Source organism: Phaenicophaeus curvirostris, chromosome 1 (genome assembly GCF_032191515.1).
Source record: "Phaenicophaeus curvirostris isolate KB17595 chromosome 1, BPBGC_Pcur_1.0, whole genome shotgun sequence".
Taxonomy (NCBI): domain Eukaryota; kingdom Metazoa; phylum Chordata; class Aves; order Cuculiformes; family Cuculidae; genus Phaenicophaeus; species Phaenicophaeus curvirostris.
This window is the reverse complement of record NC_091392.1, coordinates 6743411-6764166: the sequence shown is the minus strand read 5'-3', so window position 1 is coordinate 6764166 and position 20756 is coordinate 6743411. Positions and strand designations below refer to the sequence as shown.

General features: G+C 42.2%; 1 protein-coding gene across 4 annotated transcripts in view; it reads right to left on the bottom strand.

Annotated features, from left to right (window-relative positions):
• CAMK1D (calcium/calmodulin dependent protein kinase ID) overlaps positions 1 to 20756 on the bottom strand; it is a 231728-nt gene that overhangs the window by 166287 nt on the left and 44685 nt on the right. The window contains exon 2 of one of the 4 annotated variants that reach the window (XM_069871623.1): positions 12775 to 12874. The exons of the other annotated variants lie outside the window; for them this stretch is intronic. Within the exon in view, the coding sequence (XP_069727724.1) occupies positions 12775 to 12800 (26 nt within the window). The 5' untranslated portion in view covers positions 12801 to 12874. The remainder of the gene's footprint in view (positions 1 to 12774; positions 12875 to 20756) is intronic. 4 annotated transcript variants of the gene reach the window in all.

Genomic DNA, 20756 nt, shown 5'->3' with positions numbered 1-20756 from the left:
CTGACACTTCACTCTGTCCCAATGTGTAAAATATTCTCCCTACCTTTGACACTCCACCGATGCCAACCTCTCGGTGACAGGTATTTGCTCAGTTGCCCTGGTTAAAACAACTCCCATCTTCCAATACATCTCTTTGGGAAGCTAACTATGAAAACTAAACAATTAACAACCATGGTGTTCACAGGGAAAAAAGAAATCCCACTAAAAAAAAAAAAATCATGTAAACTTTTGTGAAATAATAATCATTTTGGAAAATAGCATGGTAAGAGACTGGCCAGGAATTCGGAGACCCACAACCTAGTTCTGATTCACTCTGCAGAATATGCATCAATTAACAGTTTCCCTCACAAACCCCTTAGAAATCAGGGAGTGGAAATAACTGCATAAGAGCTATGCTATTATTTTTTTGCACTGAACTTTCCTGTTTCCCTTGATCTGAGATATCTTTAATTCACAATTCATTATGTGATATGACTTGGAGGGGAGCACTGTCTGAGCGTGTCTGCAGGATGTAGCCCAAAGGCACAATATCAGAGATCAGCCTGTAGAAGAAAATGCAGCTTCTAAGAGGATAGAATTATAACAGAGAGACGACTTTGTTAACAAAATAACACTGACTGGTAGCTCAGAAAGTCTGCTGGAAATAATCACAGTATTACCATGAAGGTTATTTTCTGTGTGGACCCTTTTCCCCCCCTCTTGAAAAGAATGAATGACCATCCAGTGCCTCTTCTTACTGGGAACTGGTGGATGCTGTCCTGAAGTTCTAAGTCACCACATTCAGAAATCAAGGATGGTCTTATGGTCAGAAGACTGAACTCAAGAGACCTGGCTCCAGATCCCAGTGGGTTACAGGTTGTCAAGAAGACCTCAGCATTTTACCCTTGGTCTGGCACTGAAAGCTCTTTGGGACACAGATTCTCCTTTCACATGTATTTACAGCAATGAGCCTTCATTTCATGTAGGTCTTCATGCGCTACTTCAATTTAAGCTAAATTTGCAAGCAATATGCATAAATCTATGTGAGCACTAATATCCTTGAAGAAAAATATCTATCTATTATGTGTTTCCATCACATACATCAACATGCCCAGCACAAATTTTTCTATTTCCATCATCCCTGGAAAGATGAACAGTAATAGTAAGATACTGAATAATATGATTCATATTCCTGTTATTAAAAATAAATATAGTACTAGCCAAGAAGGGAAATGAGTGCAACTATGAAATTGATCAGTGAAGCTTCTGAAGTACATGGATAGGTTATTGCAGAACAGCACTGAAGCAGGCAGAGGAGTACACTCCACAAACCTTTACATGAAAAAATGGATACTTCTTGATAACATTTTATTGTCTAAACATTTTTACTACATACTGAGAAGAAAAACACACTGGGCATTTAACAAACTTTTCTGAGAAAACTTCATATAAATTATCATTTCCAACAAAATCAACCTAAAATCTGAAGTTTAGAAAACATTCACTGTTCTTACTACCAAGCAGCTAAAGCCATTTTCCATCCTAAGGGGCTTATGCCATGGGGACAAAACTGCCCTCCATATAACCCCAATAAAACTACTACATGCACAGATAAATTTGTCTTCACCTTCCCACAAGGCTTGCCAAAGAAGTCTAGCTTCCCCAAAGGTTGCCAAACAGTTTCTCCTGTGGGTCTGTGCTATCTTCACTTGAACAGTCATAAATGCCAGTTTCTCCCTCTCTGCATGACACTTCTTCCTCTTCCTCATCTCTAGTATCCTCTACACATTATTTTCCACCCAGGATGCTACAAGGAGGGTCAATGAGAAATCAAGCTTTGCAGAAATGCATAGTATTAAATTCTTTCCCCTGCACGAGCCCAAGTAAGTAGATCCCCCATCAGGAACCACGGTGGGACACTGGCATGGACTCCTCTCCTTGACCCCAGGGTGGTGGCTGCTACAAGAGCAGCACATGCAAGCCCCAGTGCCACCCTGCAGTATGCAAAAAAAGCACCTGTTTTATTGTACATGGCCATGGAGGTTTGATAAAGCTGCAGTTATTAGATACCAGCTTGTGGCCTTCTGCTCTCTGCGGAAAATGCCACTTCGGTGACACCCACCTCTGCAGAAGTGTTAGTTCCGAGGGGACTGAAAGCTCAAAGCAGAGAAATGCCAGAGCACAGGGCTCCCAAGCACAGAGCTGCTCCTTATTATCACACAGTCCAACTGCAGCAATTCCAGCTATCCCTGGGCTTGCTACATCCATACAAAGGAAATGAGATTTGCTATTAAAAGTACAGGTCTGCATGACCACTGCCAGCCATTTATTACAAAAACTTGTAGCTAGGGCAGACTAGGGCTCCACTTCTTTCTTGAAAGCTGTATCTCAGGGCTGATGATCCCCACATTCGGGGCTCTCGCATCTGCCTGCCATAGCAAAGCACTCACTGCGGTGTTAGCTCCTAGCAGTCTTCCCTTTTAAAGGCATCATTTCCCACCACTACAATATCTCAGGCCTGAAACAAAATTACAATAACCCTCATATAAAGACCCATGCGTGGGCTGCTTTCTTCAATCCTTCTCCTGAGGAAGGAAGTTCAGCTGGAGCCAAAAGCACAGTCACAAGCATAACCCTCACAAGTCACTAAGCCACACAGTGAAAACACACAGGCTAACTTTGGAGCTGCATCCAGCAAAGGATGTGACAATCCAAAGGGAAGCTTTTCCATGGATGCCACACAAAACAGCTATTCAGACCAAATGCTGACATTCATGTAAGCCAAAGGGGAATTCAGTCTTGCTTTGAGGCTTTTACTGCAAAAACAGACACACCTCCAGCACTGTAGCTGCGTAAATACAAGCTGTACAGAGAGCAAGGTTATGGGAGGCCTCGAGAACTTGGTGATCAGACCGGGTCTGGATCACCTACAGTATGAATGGGACCAAACTAGTTGCTATAAAGGCAGTCCAGGAGCTTCCAAACAAGCCCTGATCCTACCACTGTGACTGAAGGGTGCAAGGAGAGCTTGAAATAGCTCTTATGATGGGTGTCTGGCAGTCAGGTATTGCAGATCCATCCATCTTCCTGACTGCTCCCTCCAGAAATCACAAGTTTGTCTGCAAAGATACTGGAAGCAATCAGGCTCTAAAAGCACCAGTCACTGAAACAAAGGATGCTCCACTGAACTCAGCCAAACGCAGACTTCATAGGCACAAACAGAACCACGGAAATTTTAGATCTGAAGCTGAATACTTTTCCAGGTCCTATTGGGGATTGATCCAATACTTCCAAATGCATCTGGAAATATGAGACCAAATTAGGAACCAGCGCATAGGTCACCCCTAGGTCCTGGTCAGACTCAGCTGTCTCAGCCAGGAACAGCCACACTCCCAGAATGCCAGCAGTCCCCATTGCAAGTGCAGTGAAATAAAACATACAGGGCAAGAAAGGGAAGACAATCTGGTATATATGGAAGATATTAAGTCATTTCTAAAGAATACAAAACCACCACAGATATTATACATTTAGTTCATGACTACTTCAACCTTTGTGGATGGCCCCATACACCTAATGGACAGGTAGATGGCAAGACATCTTCATCAGAGGTGAAACTGGTCAGCTGTGTAGCACCAAAACCTCCAGCAATTGCTCCACTCTCTGTCCTGATAAATGGACTTCTTTGTTGTGTGTGGCTTTGTCGTGTCAGTCTTGCTACTCTAGACTCAGCTCCAGCTCAAGCAGCATCTCTCCTTTGCTCTCTCTCTCCCTAAAGAAGGTAGAGCTGAGATTGCTGTCAATCACTCCACATCCAGTCAAGATTTGGCACAGCAATAAATCTCCACAGCCATGGAGCTTTCTCTGGGTGACAAGATCAAAATGCCAAAATGGGAGGAAGTCAGTCTCAAGAATAACACCCGTAGGCTCCCATGTCATTCCTAAATTATAGTATCTTGCTAGGAGAGACAGAAAGAACAGATATACGCAAATGGACAGTTTACAACTGCTAATACTCAGAGGTAGATTTTGCCCTCTGCAGCAGCTGTAAATGAAGCTATGAGGGACGCCTCATCTTTATGAAATTACAGGACTGGGGCTTAGGTTAAGGAACAAGAGAGTTAGATTTTTCTCCTCACCATTCCGCTGCACTGTTGCTTCAGGAAGGATGGGAAAAAAGCAGAAATTCTCAATTATTCAACTGAATGTGGAAGAAACTTTAAAATCACAGAATCATAGAAACATAGGCTGGTTTGAGTTGGAAGGGACTTTAAAGATCATCCAATTCCAACTCTCCTGCCATAGATAGGGACACCTTCCACTCAACCAGGTTGCTCAAAGCCTCATCCAACCTGGCCTTGAACACCTCCAGGGATGACGCAGCTACAGCTTTGCTGGGCAACCTGTGCCAGTGACTCAACATGCTCATCATGATGTATTTCTTCCTTATATCTAATCTAAATCTATCCTCTTTCAGTTTAAAGCCAATACCCCCTTGTCCTATCACAACATGTCCTTGTATAAGTCCTCCTTCAGCTTTCTTGTAGGCCCCCTTTAGGTACTGGAAGGCTGCTGTATGAGTACTCCCCCAGGAACCTTCTCTTCTCCAGGTAACCACAATTCTTTCAGGCTGTCTTCACAGGAGAGGTGCTCAAGCCCTTTGATCATCTCCATGGCCCACCTCTGAACTCACTCTAACAGATCCATGTCCTTCTTATGTCAGGGGTCCCAGAGCTGAATGCAGTACTCCAGGTGAGGTATCACAAGAGCGGAGTAAAGGGGTAGAGTCTCCTCCCTCAACCTGTTGCACACACTTCTTTTGATTCAGCCTAGGATACGGTTGGCTTTCTGCGCTGCAAGTGGACATTGCCAACTCATCTGGATCTTCTCATTAACCAACATCCCCTATGCCTTCTCTTCAGGACTGTTTTCAATCCATTCACTGCCCGGCCTGTATATGTACTTCAGATTGCCCCTACTGAGGTACAGGACCTTGCACTTGGCCTGGTTGAACCATATGAGGTTCACACAGGCCCACCTCTCAATCATGTCACGGTCCCTCTGGATGGCTCGTCAACGACACCCACCTCTCAGCATGGCAAGGCCCCTTCCTGCATGTCAACCACACCACACAGCTTAGTGTTATTGACAAACTTGCTGAGGGTGCACTCAATCCCACTGACCATGTCTTCAACACAGATGTTAAACGCCACCAACCCCTGTGGAACGTCACTCATCACCAGCCTCCACTTGCACACTGAGCCATTTACCGCAACTCTCTGAGTGTGACCATCCAGCCAGTCCCTTATCCACTGAGTGGTCCATCCATCAAAAGCCATGTCTCTCTAATTTAGAGACAAGAATGTTGTGCAGGACACTGCCAAATGCTTTGCAAAAGTCCAGGTAGACCATGTATTACCTTATCCCCAACACTGTAATCCTGTTAGCATAGAATCATAGAATCATAGAATCATAGAATAACCAGGTTGGAAGAGACCCACCAGATCATCGAGTCCAACCACTCCTATCAAATAGCTCTCAGGAGGATCTGCTTCATGACTTTGCTGGGCACAGAGGTGAGACTCACTGACCTGCAGTTCACCAGCTCTTCCTTCTTTCCCTTTTTAAAAATGAAAGTTACGTTTCCTCTTTTCCAGTCAGTGTGAACTCCACTGGATTGCCACAACTTCTCAAATTCGGTGGATAGTGGTTTAGCCACTTCATCTGCCAGTTCCCTCAGGACCTGTATCTCTCATCATGTCATCCAGACTTGTGCACCTTCAGCTTCCTTAGAGGGTCTTGAACATGATCTCCCCCAGCAGTGAGCAAATCTTCATTCTCTCAGTCCCTGCTTTTGCCTTCTGTGACTTGGGTGGTGCCCACCATTCTTCCTTGAGGGTCAGGTAGGATGAGCACCCCTGACCTGGGCAGATGGTCACAGAATGGTGTCTGGTTGCCGGGTTACGTGTACATCAAGTGCCCCCTCCTTTGAAGAGGTGCCCTCTCTGCGTGCCCTCCTGCGCAGTCATGCCCTGGCTGATGTGCTACACCCTCTTTGCCTCTCCTGTCGGCAGAATTCCTGGTTGCTTGCATTCCCTATGGTTGCCTTTTGTGGGAGCCAAGGTTTTGTGGGAGCAAATCTTTTGTGACAGCAAATCCTGAACCTTAAAAGCTCAGAAGTCAAGCAGTGAACAGAAAGAATCCAAACAGTAGGGCTTTGCCCCAAAACTCTTGATTCTAAGTTTCCTGGCAAGTTCTCTGTGAACTAAAAGTCATTATTTCACGAAAAAATGCAAACTCTCTCAAAGCAGTTCATGCTCCGAGGATTTTTAGGGTTGGTATGTACAAATTCACTCAAAAAAAAGAAACATGATCTAACCTCTTTTACCACCTGAAATGCCATCTGAACCTACGTTTCCTGGCAAAACCTTTGTCACCTTGGTTCTGCCACGGGGTATGCTGAGAGGAGCCACCACCAAACTTTAGCTGCCTGACCTGTGTATATAAACCTGTGGGATTTATGTAAGAGTTGGCCTCAAGATAAGTCTTATGAGAGGCTGCAAGCCTTTGAAAACAGATGAAGTACAAGTTCAGAAGAAGCAGGCTGCCAGAGAGGCTGAGCAGTCTCCAGACATTAAGACCCAACTAGATCAAGCTCTGACTAACATGGTTTATCTCAGAATTGACCCTCATGTGAGCAGAAGCCTGGATGAGAGACCATCTGAGGTCCTTCCCATCTATTTTACCCAGGATACTCATATGAGGCTGGGATTCAGTTCTCAAATGCAGATGTCTGAAGTTGGGCATCCAGTTTACGCCATGGAAAAATGAATGTTCCACCCTACTTAAAGAAAGGATAGAGGAATTAACCATGAGAGGGTACCTCCTTCTCTCCATCGACCACATAAACACAACCTCCTTAGACTGGGACAACTGACCAACATGTCTACAGCAAGGGAGTAAATACCACCAGACCACACATCACTAGTGGAAGACCGATATCCAGTTTCCCCATATTGAGGGATTCACATCCAAACCTCTCTGGGATGCTTCCTCATCATGACAAAGGCAGTGCTATGGCAGCAAAACTCTTCATCCCTCTTCCCAAAACTCAGATGCTGAGCATTGGAAACAAGTGCCCACCTGGCAGCTTTGGAGGAATTGATGCTGGTCCCAGTTCCTGATATACAGATTATCTTTTTTTATTCAGTTTGACTTGAACCCAGTGACTATCTCATGCAAAATACATAAACAGATTTGCTCTTGCTGCATTATACAGGGCTTATTATTTATGGGTGGACAATGTCTTTCCTCACCATTCACATAAGCAGCTCCTTTGAAGAAAGAATTTACATGAGAATCAGCCTAGCACTTCCAAGACCCTATATAACCCAGAGCAGGGGCAGTCTCTGCTCAGGTGTTTTATGAAGTACCACAATTGCTAGAGAAAGAAATGAATAATCAGCTCCTGAGAGGCAGGGTGTTGGAGAGGAGGCTGGGACACCCAACTTCTCTGTTTGCTTTTGCTATTTTACTACTTGGTGGCTTAGCATTTGTTTATCCATCTACCATCTATTTAGACTACAGAGTCTCTGCAGTGGGGACTGTCTCATATTATGAAGCTGAAGAAAGAAACACAGATAAGTAAAGTAGGATTCCAGGATAAAAAAATAAAAGCAAAGCAAACAATACCCTCAGCAAGTCTCTGCTCAGCTGCTGGTGACTGACAACATCACAAGATGAGCTGGCAAGATAAGAACCCAAGTTTTACTTTTTTAAAGTCCCACGTTTCTGGGTCAACTGTATTTTCTAAACAACTGACACTACTGATTCCCCACTGAAACATAACAACTGCAAATCAAAAAACATCTGCCCGTGCAAATGCTATGGACCTTTTTTCCCCCTTCCCTCCCTCTTCTCTGTTCAAATATTTGTCCATCAGACGTCAGCACCAAAAGCTGGAAGCACGCCATGCTACCCTTCTAATATTTTATATATGAGTACTGCATTTATTTGCAATTATATTATCCCAGTAAAAAACCACACTGCTTCAATAAATCTTCCCTCAGTGAAACTCGATGGATTCTAGCTAGCTCTTTCCCTGCAGAATTTTTGTAATAAATTATTCTCACTTGCAGTCTGACCTTTGTAATTTTCATAATGCAAAAAAAAAGTGTATTTTTCAGAAGTACCTGCACAATCTGCTCTCCTTTCCTTTCCTTTCCTTTCTCCTTCCCTTCCCTTCCCTTCCCTTCCCTTCCCTTCCCTTCCCTTCCCTTCCCTTCCCTTCCCTTCCCTTCCCTTCCCTTCCCTTCCCTTCCCTTCCTCTGTACTTTGTAGCAAGCAGATATCAGGGAGGATGACAGCTGCTACATAAGCTCCCCAATACACTGAGCTAGCATCTTGAATAATGATGCCTGGTTGGGTCTGAGGGCAATGTTTTATACTTCTTTACAGAAAACACACTTCTTTTGACCTGAACACCAACAAGATATCTACACCTCAAGCCTCAATCCAAAGATGTCTCCTGATCTACTATTAAGTCCATGTTAAAGCTTTAAACTGGAGGTGGAGACATGATTTTAAATCCGTCCTGTGGAGGTAAGTTTTAAAAAAATGTAATAATTTATTTAACTGTATAATAATAACTAATACTTTCTATAACTGAGTAATAATTAATTTGTGCACACCCCACCGCCCAAAAAAAGCATTTCCTATTAGCCAGCTGGTTGGAGTTGGAAAATGAAATGTGTCTGTTGACCACTGGGCTTCCATTCTGAAATTATAGAGCAGACCAAGACAGTTCTGCTGTCTGGGTGTGACCCATGAAAAATGCTTTTTCTCCATTGCAAAGTTTAAGAAAATTAGAAGGGTTTGTGTGAAAATCACGCAAAGTGGTGATTGCAACAATTTCACAACCTATTTCTAATTTCCTTCCTTTAAAGTTTCCCTCATTTCTGTCTCCAATTTAAATAACAGCCAACTTTAAAACAAACAAAAAAAAACCCAAAAAAAACCCAAAACAACCAAGCCTTTCTAGTTCTACTTATTTTTTCTACTTTAAGTGTCCAATTATTCTTCTTGGACCTTCCTACGTGGGAGCAGCCTCTGCCTCTAGGAAATGCATTGTTACTTCACTCACTTTGTCCCTAAAATCTTGCCTTGGCAGTAAGAAAAGCCAGACTCTGATATGCTACGACAACTAACCAGGATAAAATTTATTGCTTAGCTCGACAGACTGTGTAGGGAACATGTTCCCTGCCCAAGAAGGGATGACTGGCTGAAGCACGGCTTAAATCATGCTGCTGACACAAATGTTCTCGTTTTGGCTCTTCTTGAGCACTTTACTATGGGTCTCAACGGTTTAGTTGTAGTAGACGGCAACCAAAGGCTTAGAAATCACTTAATAAAGGGCATTTAAGATCAATTCTGGGAACAGCATTCATGGTTTACTAATGCTGCCTTAGATGATGCTGCCTTCCAAAAAGCACAGTGACCCCCCTCAAAAACAAAATAACAACTTTAGTCATTAGATTGTTCAATGTTTGTTCCTTCTGATAAAGGAAAGGGCACTTCTCAGAGAAATCTTGGGGTTAATTTGTTACATGGATATTCTATATCATGTTTTCTTTGGCAAACGATCAGTGAGCTCATTAATTTCTATATCTAACTTAGTTTCTGTTTCAAAGTACTATAAAACAGAAACAACCAGATGCTCATGCCAAAAAGTAAACATTAAAGAGAATGATAACATAAACGGTTGCTTTTTAAATTGATTCACATACAAGAGATCACAAAAGGCCATCTGAAAACCAAATTGTCTTAAAAAAAGAAATTAAGACCTCCTTACCCTCTGCTTCAAGTAAGTATTTGAGCTAATGAGAGCTAGGAGATCAATGAGTGGATATTGAATTGCTATCTAGCCAGGCCTCAGACAGATTCTGGTAAACAAACACAAGCCTAAAAATAAATGTGTAGGGGAAATTTTTTTCAGGAAATTACACATTTGTAAGCAGAGAAGGGGGAAAAAGAGTGGAAAGAGATACTGTAAAGGTAACTGACATAGAAAAGATCACACAAGATTTTTTCATCTATTGGAAAATCAGCTATGCTTAGATCAGTATCCAGCTTAATAACTGAGACACACAACTGTCTGTGCTGAATCCATGGGCTACATCCCATGCCCTTGGCTCACATCTGCACACTCATCTACAGAAGATATTTAGGGCACTACAGAAGGGAACTCAGTTCTTAAGAACTTAGGAACACGGATGCAACTTACTGCAAGAGGAAACTTCTAAATATCACTAGTGCTTCTTGTTCCAAGATCTGCTCAAAGCTTCCTTGTGCTTTATTTCACATAACTGGTGTCTCCAATGAGGTGTCTCCAATGGTGCTTTAGAGGTGAACCTACATAAATTTGGCTTAGTGATTGATAGGAATGGTTGGACTCGATGATCCTGTGCGTCTTTTCCAACCTAGTGATTCTGTGAAATGCTATTACAGGGGTAAATCTAGATTTTATAACAATACCTACTATCACTATTCTCAGTTCTGCAAAATTTTATACTGTGCCGAGAGTTTAGACACCCCAGAATTGTGCCACACGTTCATAACGTAACTAGTGCCATAGTAAACTGCTATTCTCCTGGGTTTGTGGCCACATATACCTCCAATAGAACAAGCTAGTTACTCTTGGTGTTTTTAGATATCATAATATGCAATGCTCACCTGTGCACTTTTGGTATATACAAAGACACAAAACTTATTTCATGATCTCTCTGACTACAGCAGTTGCCTTCTTCCCCTGCAGACTGCGGGGTATGTAGGAAGTTACTGCCCCCAGCCTGGTTCTTGGCTCAGCTTTTTTCACATCTTAATGGAAGCATGATAACATTGCCAAAAAGAGGTAAGCCAAAGCATGAGGCTTTCCATTTCACTTGGTAAGAAACGAGATAATTTGCAGGAAAAAAAAAAATCAAAAAAAAATCCATGGTTTTAATTCATATCATGGTCTCCAGAAAAGGCTTTTTTCAGCAGATACAGGGCATAACTGGATGGTGCATTCAATGAGGAGTCAGTGCAGAGGGCAGAAGCAGAGGCAAAATTTTCTCAGGCTCAAGCGTCCTAGCAGGAAACCTACTGGTCACTATTGCTACTGCACAGAAAATCAGGTCCTTTTTCAGTGGAAATCATGCAAAGACATTTCCTAAAGCTGCTAAATGACTTTTCATTGTGAATATTGCTCCCAACCCTCATCTATAGTTCACAGCAGAGAGTATCAAGATTTGCACCAAGTTTTCTACCTCTCACTCTGCTAAGCGCACTTGACTTTCAGTTCACCATAGGCACAACCAAGTACACAGCCACAAACTACATGTTCATCTTGGCACTGCTGCCAAGCAACAGGAAAGAACCATTAGACTATTTTTTTTCAGCAACCAAAGAGCTGCACTAGGAGTGGCCTCAATTCCCACATCAGCCCTTCAGAGGGCACCGGGCAGGGTAGCACAGCTTCTTCTGTGCCCTTCATATTCTCCTTCAAATAGAAGGAACATCTTGTCGATGTTTTATTTGATGGCAGAGATCAGCTTCTATCTCCAAACTCCGTGACTGCTGCCAGACTTGCAGCTCTGGTCTTTAATAAACTACTATTCTGCAGGCAATTTCAGAGAATTGGATAGAGATCAAAGAGGCTACCAAAGCAACAATAAAAATGCAGATAGAGAAAACATTATAATGAATAATATTAGATTGGCCCTAAACTGAGAATTGGTGTCTCCTCAGCCTATAAAAAGTCCATTACCATGAGCTGCTTTCTGAGATGTTAGGCATGCAGTGTAACCCCTTCCTTGACAAAATAAACAAAGTAATAGGCTTCAGAAAACATTTGCTTTAAAAGCATTTCCACGAAGTATGTTTTCTTGAAAGGTGAAAAGTAGTATTCTTAAGCTTTTAAGATATTTATATCCTTTTACAGACAAGTTATGCAGGTCTTCAAATAGTAGCAGTGGATAAGGTTTACTTTCAAATAAAAACGGTGATCCTGTGTAATCAGCCATTTATTTTGCTCATGTGTGAGAAGAGCAGATGATTACATGTTGCCTAAATGCAGTGCAGTGTAACAGAAAAGGGAATCAGGTGGTTTTACAATGAGATGGAAGTTGACTAATTTAGAAGTTCCTTAACTGTTCTTCTAGTAACCACGCAGACAGACGATGGAAATGCAATACGCTGATGCTGTCATTGCAAAGTTTTACTTCCAGCTTTGCTTTTTCATAGAACCTCATGTGATGCAATTGCATGAGCCCAAATGCAGCTTTCATTGCACCACTTCCCAAAAAGGTACCAGAGCAATTGTGAGGGAGAACTGGGATAAGACACCAACAAATACAAAACTAATTTACACCTCAGCTGACAGTCCCATAGAGGTCCAACCTTCCAGCCATCCCTACAGCTGGAGCATTTACCCAGGGCAGCTCACAGAGATGCTGCCAGAAACTCTGATCTAGTACAGAGAGGCTGCAGTCTCCCAAAGGTTAAGGGTGAAACACTGGTGAGGCACAGCATTGCTTAAAAAAGGGTTAGATAAACTAAATGGAAGTGTTTAAAGAGAAAGAAAAAGATAGCAGGATAAATTGTTTGCAGGACACAAGCCCAGTTTTGTTGCCTGATTTTTGTTTTGGCAGCTGCGCATCCCAGGGATGACTATTTACAAACAGATTTTACTTGAAGCTTCTGCAATGTCGTGTATAGAAGAAACAGGAAGAAAAACATGTCTCATGGACACATACTTACTTAGAAAGCCAGAGGAAATGAGCCATTTGTGCAGCTCCCAAGCTGATGTTGTTTGGTTTGTTTTCATTTTAAGAACGGACTCATCATTTGATCCTTTTAACTAAAGAAACACAATAAACACAATTTTGCTTTCTTTTTCTCAAGCAAGCAGTAAAAACAAATGGCAGAACTATAAAATACCAAAAATGTAAGCAAAGAGATTTTATTCCAGGAGAAGATAACTATGGGTGAAAGCCCCATCCTTATTGCTCTACATCCATGAGCCAGACTAGCAATACTGGGGAAGCACCCTTGGTTGGGTGCACAGCAGCCACCCCTATTTACTGGCGGCACCCATCTCCCGTTGCACGAATGTGCCCCTCATCTGATCTGTCTCACTGCCTCGTATCCTCAGTTTCCTCTCAGGGACTGCCAGGGACAGCAGAAGCCATTGGTAGGTGACACCATTCTATGAGAAGGACACTGAGTCCATGTAGCAAACATCTTTTAGATACCTTCTGAAGCTGCCCTCCCTTCTACATTGATGTGTCACCCACTTTAAGACCTGTAGTTACTGGGGTCAAGGACAGCTGGGGACTGGCACGTCTCTCTCCAGACAGTCCAATCCCCGTTAAAAGGTCCACCAACCTGCCACAGCCATGCTCTTACATTGCATACTCCTGGTCTTCCCAGGAACTTCTTTTAAACTGAAAGATAGTAGATATCTGTCTTAGAAGATATCTAGCAGTCTGACTAGATATAAGGAAAATTTTTTTATGGTGAGGGTGTTGAAACACTGGAACAGTTTGCCCACAGGGGTGGCAGAAGCCCCAAGCCTGGAAACATTCAAGGTCAGGTTGGACAGGGCTCTATGCAACTTGATCTGGCTGAAGACGTTCCTGCTGATTGCGACTAGAGGGCCTTTAAAGGTCCCTTCCAAACCAATATATGATTCTGTGATTACCTTCCACACTGTCTATTTATATTTCTGGTCCCTCACCAGGTACCATGCTACGATTAGTAACCAAACCACTAACAGCCTCCACAAACTTAAAAACATGGTAGCCAGTGTTTTAAGACCAGATTCTTCAATTAGCTATGAACCTAAGTGGCCTTATTGCACTCGGTTGAAGTGCTTTTGAGCAGAAAACACCTCCAAGCTGGACTCACCTAGATGCAGGATGCAGAGTTTGCACTCCCAGCGACCGTTTTGAAGATCAAAGTGGCACTGAGGCAGAGGGAGTCTGAGCCATACATTGTTTGTTTCATATACTCTTACGCAGAAATATGTGATGTCATTAAGTGGTGTAATTATGGAGCTCAATCAGGCATTTTCGTGGTTGCAGTGAAAGTATGCTTAATGGTGTAATTACATCTAAAAAAGAGATTCCATGACTAATTACATCCACAGGGCGGCAAGCAGCAAAAAGCTTTGTAGTGTAATATTAGGAATGAATTATGTGTCTAGTAGTTTTCCTCCTTACTCAAAGCACTGCAGTGTAGAATACTACTGGCAGACTCCACAACTCCCTGTGCCTTCCACAGTGCCAAGATTATCACCAACTGCAAGCCCATAAACAGCAAAACCTTCTGAATAACAACTGAGACCATCCTTCACGCTGCGCAGCAATGATCCAATTTCATATCAAATGAGTAGGCATACAGCATTGTTGGAGTATGAAGACTGTGAGCAATCATCATGGTGCCACACAAGGAAGTTTATGGGTCTTCAGCCATGCCTCATGAACCTATTCAGCTTTCCTGTTTGCACTGTATCTGTCTGAGGCTGATGGAAGCCACAGGGTGAATACATGAAGACCTTGGCAAATGCTTGCCCAAGTCCAAGCACCATCTGTGCTAGCCAGTGTTCTACTGGCTATTAATCCCTCCAGATGAGAGTTGTAGAAAGATGATCTTTGCTGGTCAACTAACTGACCATGTTACTTAAATCCAGTTTCTGCCAGGTATCCAGACTAACACCCTCCCATCACTTCAAAACCAACAATAAGGGAACTTTACTCCAATCCACCTTTCCCTGCCAACCTTTCCCTGCCAACCTTTCCCATCTCACGCCACTCATTAACCCAGGGCAGACGGGGATTTGGTAGTCTACCCAGAAGCCATCCCCTCCAGCTCCATTGGTGAAACACTGGAAAACACAGAAATACCCAAATCATTGGTCTGAAGCCAAGGAAGTGTTAAAGCATTCTTCAAATCCATTTGTCTTACTGCCTGAGATGGAGTTTATTACTAGAGTGCTGTGACACCCTGAGATTTATGGGCAATGGGCTCACTCACTACCAGACAGAGGAGAATGATTAACACTGCCCTGTTCCCTGATCCTACTCCCCTCTGCCTTTGGCTTGTTCTCCTCCACTTCCCTTTTTTCTTTATCCTTCTATTATAGCACCGGTGAAGTACAACCAACGTTTGTCCTTTTTTCCAGACAGCCTTTAAGAGAGCAAAAAGCCTCTATAAGATGGACACTTGCTGTTCCCAGCCCCAGGCTCCAACGTTTACCTCCACAGGCAGAGACCTACTGCAGCTGTTAAACTGAAACCTTCTGAGTTATACTGGGAAATACATTGCACTTTGCAAGCACAACTCCAGAAAAGTTCATAAATTGGGAATTTTTAATGTCTAGCAGAAAGCCTGAGTGCTTTTCTACCAGACCTTTGCTAGCCAGCTCCACCCCTCACCCAAATTGCTTTCTCAAGTTACTCTTAATGTCCACATCCTCTTCTCCCCTCTGTGCTATGCAGCTCAATTAACTCCCCTGCCCTTTCATTTTGGGTACTGAACTGCCCACTGCCAGGGCCAGAAAAGTTTCTTGTGTTTTCAGCAGGCTTTCAGCTAAGCTGTCTGAAGAACAAGTGGATCTGGTAACTTGAGGAAAGCATCCTGAAGAAATTAGGGTGAAAAATGAGAGCTTCTCAACTGATGACTTCAGATCAGGACTGTTTTGCTGAGTAGCATTTTTACTAGAAAGTAAGCTGAATATTGATTTTTTTTTCTCTCAATAGGAGCAATGGGTGCTCTTCTACATAGTTCCAATGTTGTGACTTGTGCCCATTGTGTCTCATCCTGTCACCGCACACCTCTGAGCAGAATCAAGCCCCATCTTCTCTACACCCTCCTATAAGGTACTTATAGACAGCAAAAAGATTTAAAGATCTTCCTTGAGTCCTCTCTTCTCCAGACTGAACAAACCCAGTCTTTCAACTTCTCATTGGGTATCAAGTGCTCCAGCCCCACACCACATTAGTGGCCCTCTATGCCTCTGAGTTAATCAATGATTTGGGGGGACAAAAACATCTGGAGAGCCCAAATCTGGTGTTTTCCCTATGGCAACCCCACAGCACAGCTGTACAACCACAAGTGAGGGGCTTACTGGTTGGAGAGCTACAGTTGAGCCACAACAACCAGCTGCGTGCGTTCAGTTCTCCCTCCACAATGGGAAATGAAACCAGTCAGATACGTATTGAAACCACCAAACAGCTGACAACAGCAAGGGGCTAAACTATGGTAACGTGGCCATTTCTGGTCACAAGCCACACGATATACCATTTCTTTTGTCCTAAACCAAATACAGCACCAGATCTCTTAAATAAGGACCAATCTGGGCAAAACTTCCCACAAAAGCCTTTTTTGCTTTCCTACAACTTTCAATCTATCAGCTATTATGGTGAATTATTTTTCTGCCCCTTCTCCAGGGTCTACAGTTGGGTGGCAAATGTTGAAAACGATTATCAAGAAATAGTGAGTGCATGCCAGGCAACTATAAAATGCAGTCAGATAAAATATCTCCTTTGCTCAGAAAGGAAGGATTTGGAGAGAGCAATCTATGGCTACAGAGCCTTCTTCACTCACTTAAATTCAGAACAGCTGCAGCAGCTCTTTAAAGCCTGTTTAGGCTTTCGATAAAAGTTGACGCAGCGCATTAGGGATGTCAGGACTCCCTCTGTCAGAAGCACATGATGAAAGTTGATGTTGCTGCTCTCCAGAAACAAATGCATCTTCATTAGCAGCACAAATGATAAAGGGGCATCATTATTTGGAATGAATACTTTTTTTAGAGCATGATTAGCACCAAGAAATTGTTTGGAGATATCAGTTGTTTTAATCCTGTAAGGAACGGTTGTTGTTCATAAAAGGAGAAGGAAGGGTGAGACAACTGTGCTATGCATCATGTAATTAAAGCAGCAGGGCAAGACCTTTTCTGTTGATGAAAAGCTCCACAGTAATTCCTAAATGTGCTCAGTCAGTTTTTATTTATTACTGGCATTAGTGCAGTCTTTCTTAATGATTTGGAAAAAAAGATGTGAGAATAATTCACAACATCCACTTACTCTTTTATGTGTGACCATTAATGTGTCTGAACACTGATATCTTTTCTCTTCCCTCCATTTTTGTTACATAAACATATCTAAACATGCTGAATGGAGGCATTGAGAACACTAGGGGAGGATCTGGCTCAAAAGTTATACCAGGTTAATAAAAAGTCTTTTTCTCAGTCTTGGAAACACTTAGAAAACAAAAGATAATATTCATTCTAGGAATAAATTTCACTAGATCTTGCTGCATTCGGACAAATGACTCAAGTCCTTGACAGTGAGATCATATATATGGATCAATGCAAAGCTCCACCTAGGATTTCTTGCATGTGCAAAGGCAGGAGAAACAGGCACTTTATTTTTCATTTTGCTGTTACCTTCTTTGGCTAATGATTTGCATGGCCTTGGGCCATTTATTAACATTCAGTTTCCTTGCTAAAGGCACTGTCCCCAGCCCAGATCTCCTCCAAAGCTACTATGAACTGATTTAATTCAGATCATAATGTTAAGCCAAGGATTTTGGTGGACAGAAGTTCTACAAAACTAGAGGGTTTAGTTCAATGGCACACTGGTTCTTAGAGTAATGCTGGCTTAAAAAATGCACTATTCTCAATACTTGTTTCTATCCCCTTGCTCTCCCTCCCATGCTGGTCCAGTAATGGTGGAAGCTGCTGTTGCTCTCTGCCACAAAGATTTGGCTCTTTTTTAGGAGGCAGCGTCTACAATGTTAGTTTTGCCTTGCGCCACCCAGGAAAGTGATCATCAAATACACCTTTGCTGATTTCTCTTTGCATCTTGTGTCATCTCCATAAGGGATCTTTTTTTCTTTCCCTGGAATTCCTTAGGTCCTTTTCTTGATTCGGTTTCCTAAGAAAGAACAACTTTCCTAAGAAAGAACAAGCAGATGCTGTTTATTTCCCTGCTGTAATTTTCAGTCTGATGGAAATGACTGACACAGAGCTAATCCATTGCTTAATTTCCATTTAAAAAACTAAGGATGCTTTGAGTTTGTATAACCTGCTGTGCAGGAGTAGATTTTACTTTTCTAAAATCATACTGGTTTGTAAAAGCCCCATCTCCATTTTGCCTAATTTAGAGCTATTGAGTTTTGCCTCTTTATTTTTCACAAAGTATGTTATCATCACATCGTATATAATTGATAAACCCTAATCCTCAGTTAATAAAAAAATAAGAGTACACAGATTTATAGGTGGCTGGGTGTACGCTCCACTAGTTCTAGCTTTGGTGATCGACTCGCTTCTGCAAGCTGTGATCCCTGCAACAGCGTCATAGTTCATAAATACAGGAGGCGAGGCTCCTTGTCAACCCATGCGTTGTGACATGCCGCCAGTGCTCCGTGCCATTGCTTTTCCCCATTACTTTGATGTATATTTCTCATTATTTCATAAGTAACACAAAAATTAAACTGAATCTGAGGCAGCAGAGAAATCAATCTTCTCCAGAGAATCATTCCAGTTAAAAAACTCAATATATCTTTAATCCATTCAGACACTGAATCAAAGAAAAATGTTGCAAGAATGCACGTAAAGAGAAGGCAGAAAAAATATATTCCAAATGGCCAACATTTATGCTGCAGTAATATTCTTCTTAATACATTCAGACAACTGTTTTTAGGAAGACAGATGATGTCTAAATGTTCCTTCTTGATAATTTCTTGTGTGCTTTCAATTTCTGGAGATAATTAGTCATTGTAACAGGAGCGTTTAGACTTTTGAACACACATTTTCTCACTGAAAAATAATTCAGTCAGGCTGGTAATGTGATAACCCTTTTCTAATTAATTAAATTTTCAGCGTGAGGTATTCTATAAAAGCACACCCAGAGACACAGTGCAATACCAAACATTCTTGTAGCTAATGCTGGATCTTTGTATATTTAAATTCTATTCTTAAGGCTGCCACACTTTGTCTGTGATTCTTGAGCTAAAATTTTCAACTTTCTAAAATAAGCAACCCACATTCAGCCCTACATACTCACACAAATACCAGTTATTGATCTGCCTGGCTCCAGGAACACAGGTTTGACAATCTCAATCCATTTTAAAGAGCCAAAGACTGAAACAAAGATAGCATCTAACCTGATCAACGATAGGCACAATATGAGACCATATTCCTCTGCTCAATTTGAATGTTAATTCAGGAACCCCTAAGGATTCAGCTGGAGTGAGGGCTTTCAGCAACTCATTAGCTGACAGCAGAACCTGGGGTAATTAATTTATATGCACCAAAAGAAGCTTGAGTATCCATGAGATTAAATGGTAGTTGAGCAGTGATTTTTAGAACAACCATCATGCCATCAAGATGATGAACTCTGAGCATGTTGACTCAACAGCAGCTGCAAAACACATCCACTGTGTGCAAAGATACCTACCTGACCCATCCCAACTACCTCTATTAAGGTGGGAAATCCCATCCATGAGGAACTTGCTACCTCTGACCTTCCCCAAAAGGAACCCAAAGTGACAAGTTCTCATTTGAGGATCTATGCACGAATCTCATCCTAAGTCTTTGCAGGTTCCCAGGCCATTGCAGTAGGGCCAGAATTAAGATATAACTGTTTGATTAAGGAGCTGTAAAATCTCCTTTTGCAGCCTCATACCCCTCAGAGTGGGAATCAGAATTATTTGTAAAAGTAGGCTGCATTTACGCTGTGGTTCACTACTCATCCCATTAGGATGGGGCGAGTTTTGGGGAAAAGGGCAATATCCAGAAACATACTTGTTAGACTCTGAATATCCATAGTCACATAAACATAGTGTTTCTGTGCATGACTGTCACCAGTCAAGCATCAAAGCAACCCAAAGGATACAGTGATATGCTTTTATCACTGTTTTTCAGAGGGAACTGAGGTCTGGATGAACATTTTTCCATATTTTGCAGCATTTACAGTATCTTTCATGGAAATGTTGCAGCTACAGAGAAACCTTTATCTTTCCTGGCAAAGCCAGCACATTTTAAAAGCCCACCTGATGCAATATGTGGGTATTTTCTCTTGTTTCACCTTGACAGCTGCAAACTATTGCCCTCATTCCTGTTCCACTGGGATTTCTTAGATTAACTAACTCTTAGAGAAGAGTGGGAAATTAGTCATCATAAACACGTGGGCCTTCTGAAGCACTTCAACTTTCAAACAGCAAAATAGCTTTTGCTAACACTGTGATAAACTCCACATCTACAACTACTGGCGAGATTGCTATTTTATGTAGGGTAAAAAGCTTCCAATCAGCAAATAAGAGGCTCTCCCAGAAAAAGAGTTCCTGTTCATAAAACCTGAAGAATTATTTTTGTCTTTCAGGACATCCAGGAGGTGCATACAAGCGTCATTCAGAGAACATGCATCTACCATGATCTTTGATCAGCACTGTATTATTATGTGCATAGTCCTACTGGTTTCAGCAAGTGCATGGCAGAGTCCAATCCTGATTAAGTGCTCAGTGTCAAGGACCTGAATTCATAGATGATCTGGTGTTGCATCAAAGCCCAGAGCATTTGGAACATAAATTGTCTTCACACCTTTCTAACCTCAGCATTCACTGCACCAAACTCTTTTCTAGCTGGAATTGTGAGCTCTTATGAAAAGAATTTGCACCTGCCATCACAGTGCTTCAGAGGTATTAATTCTTTCAAGCTCATAATACTCCTGTGAGAT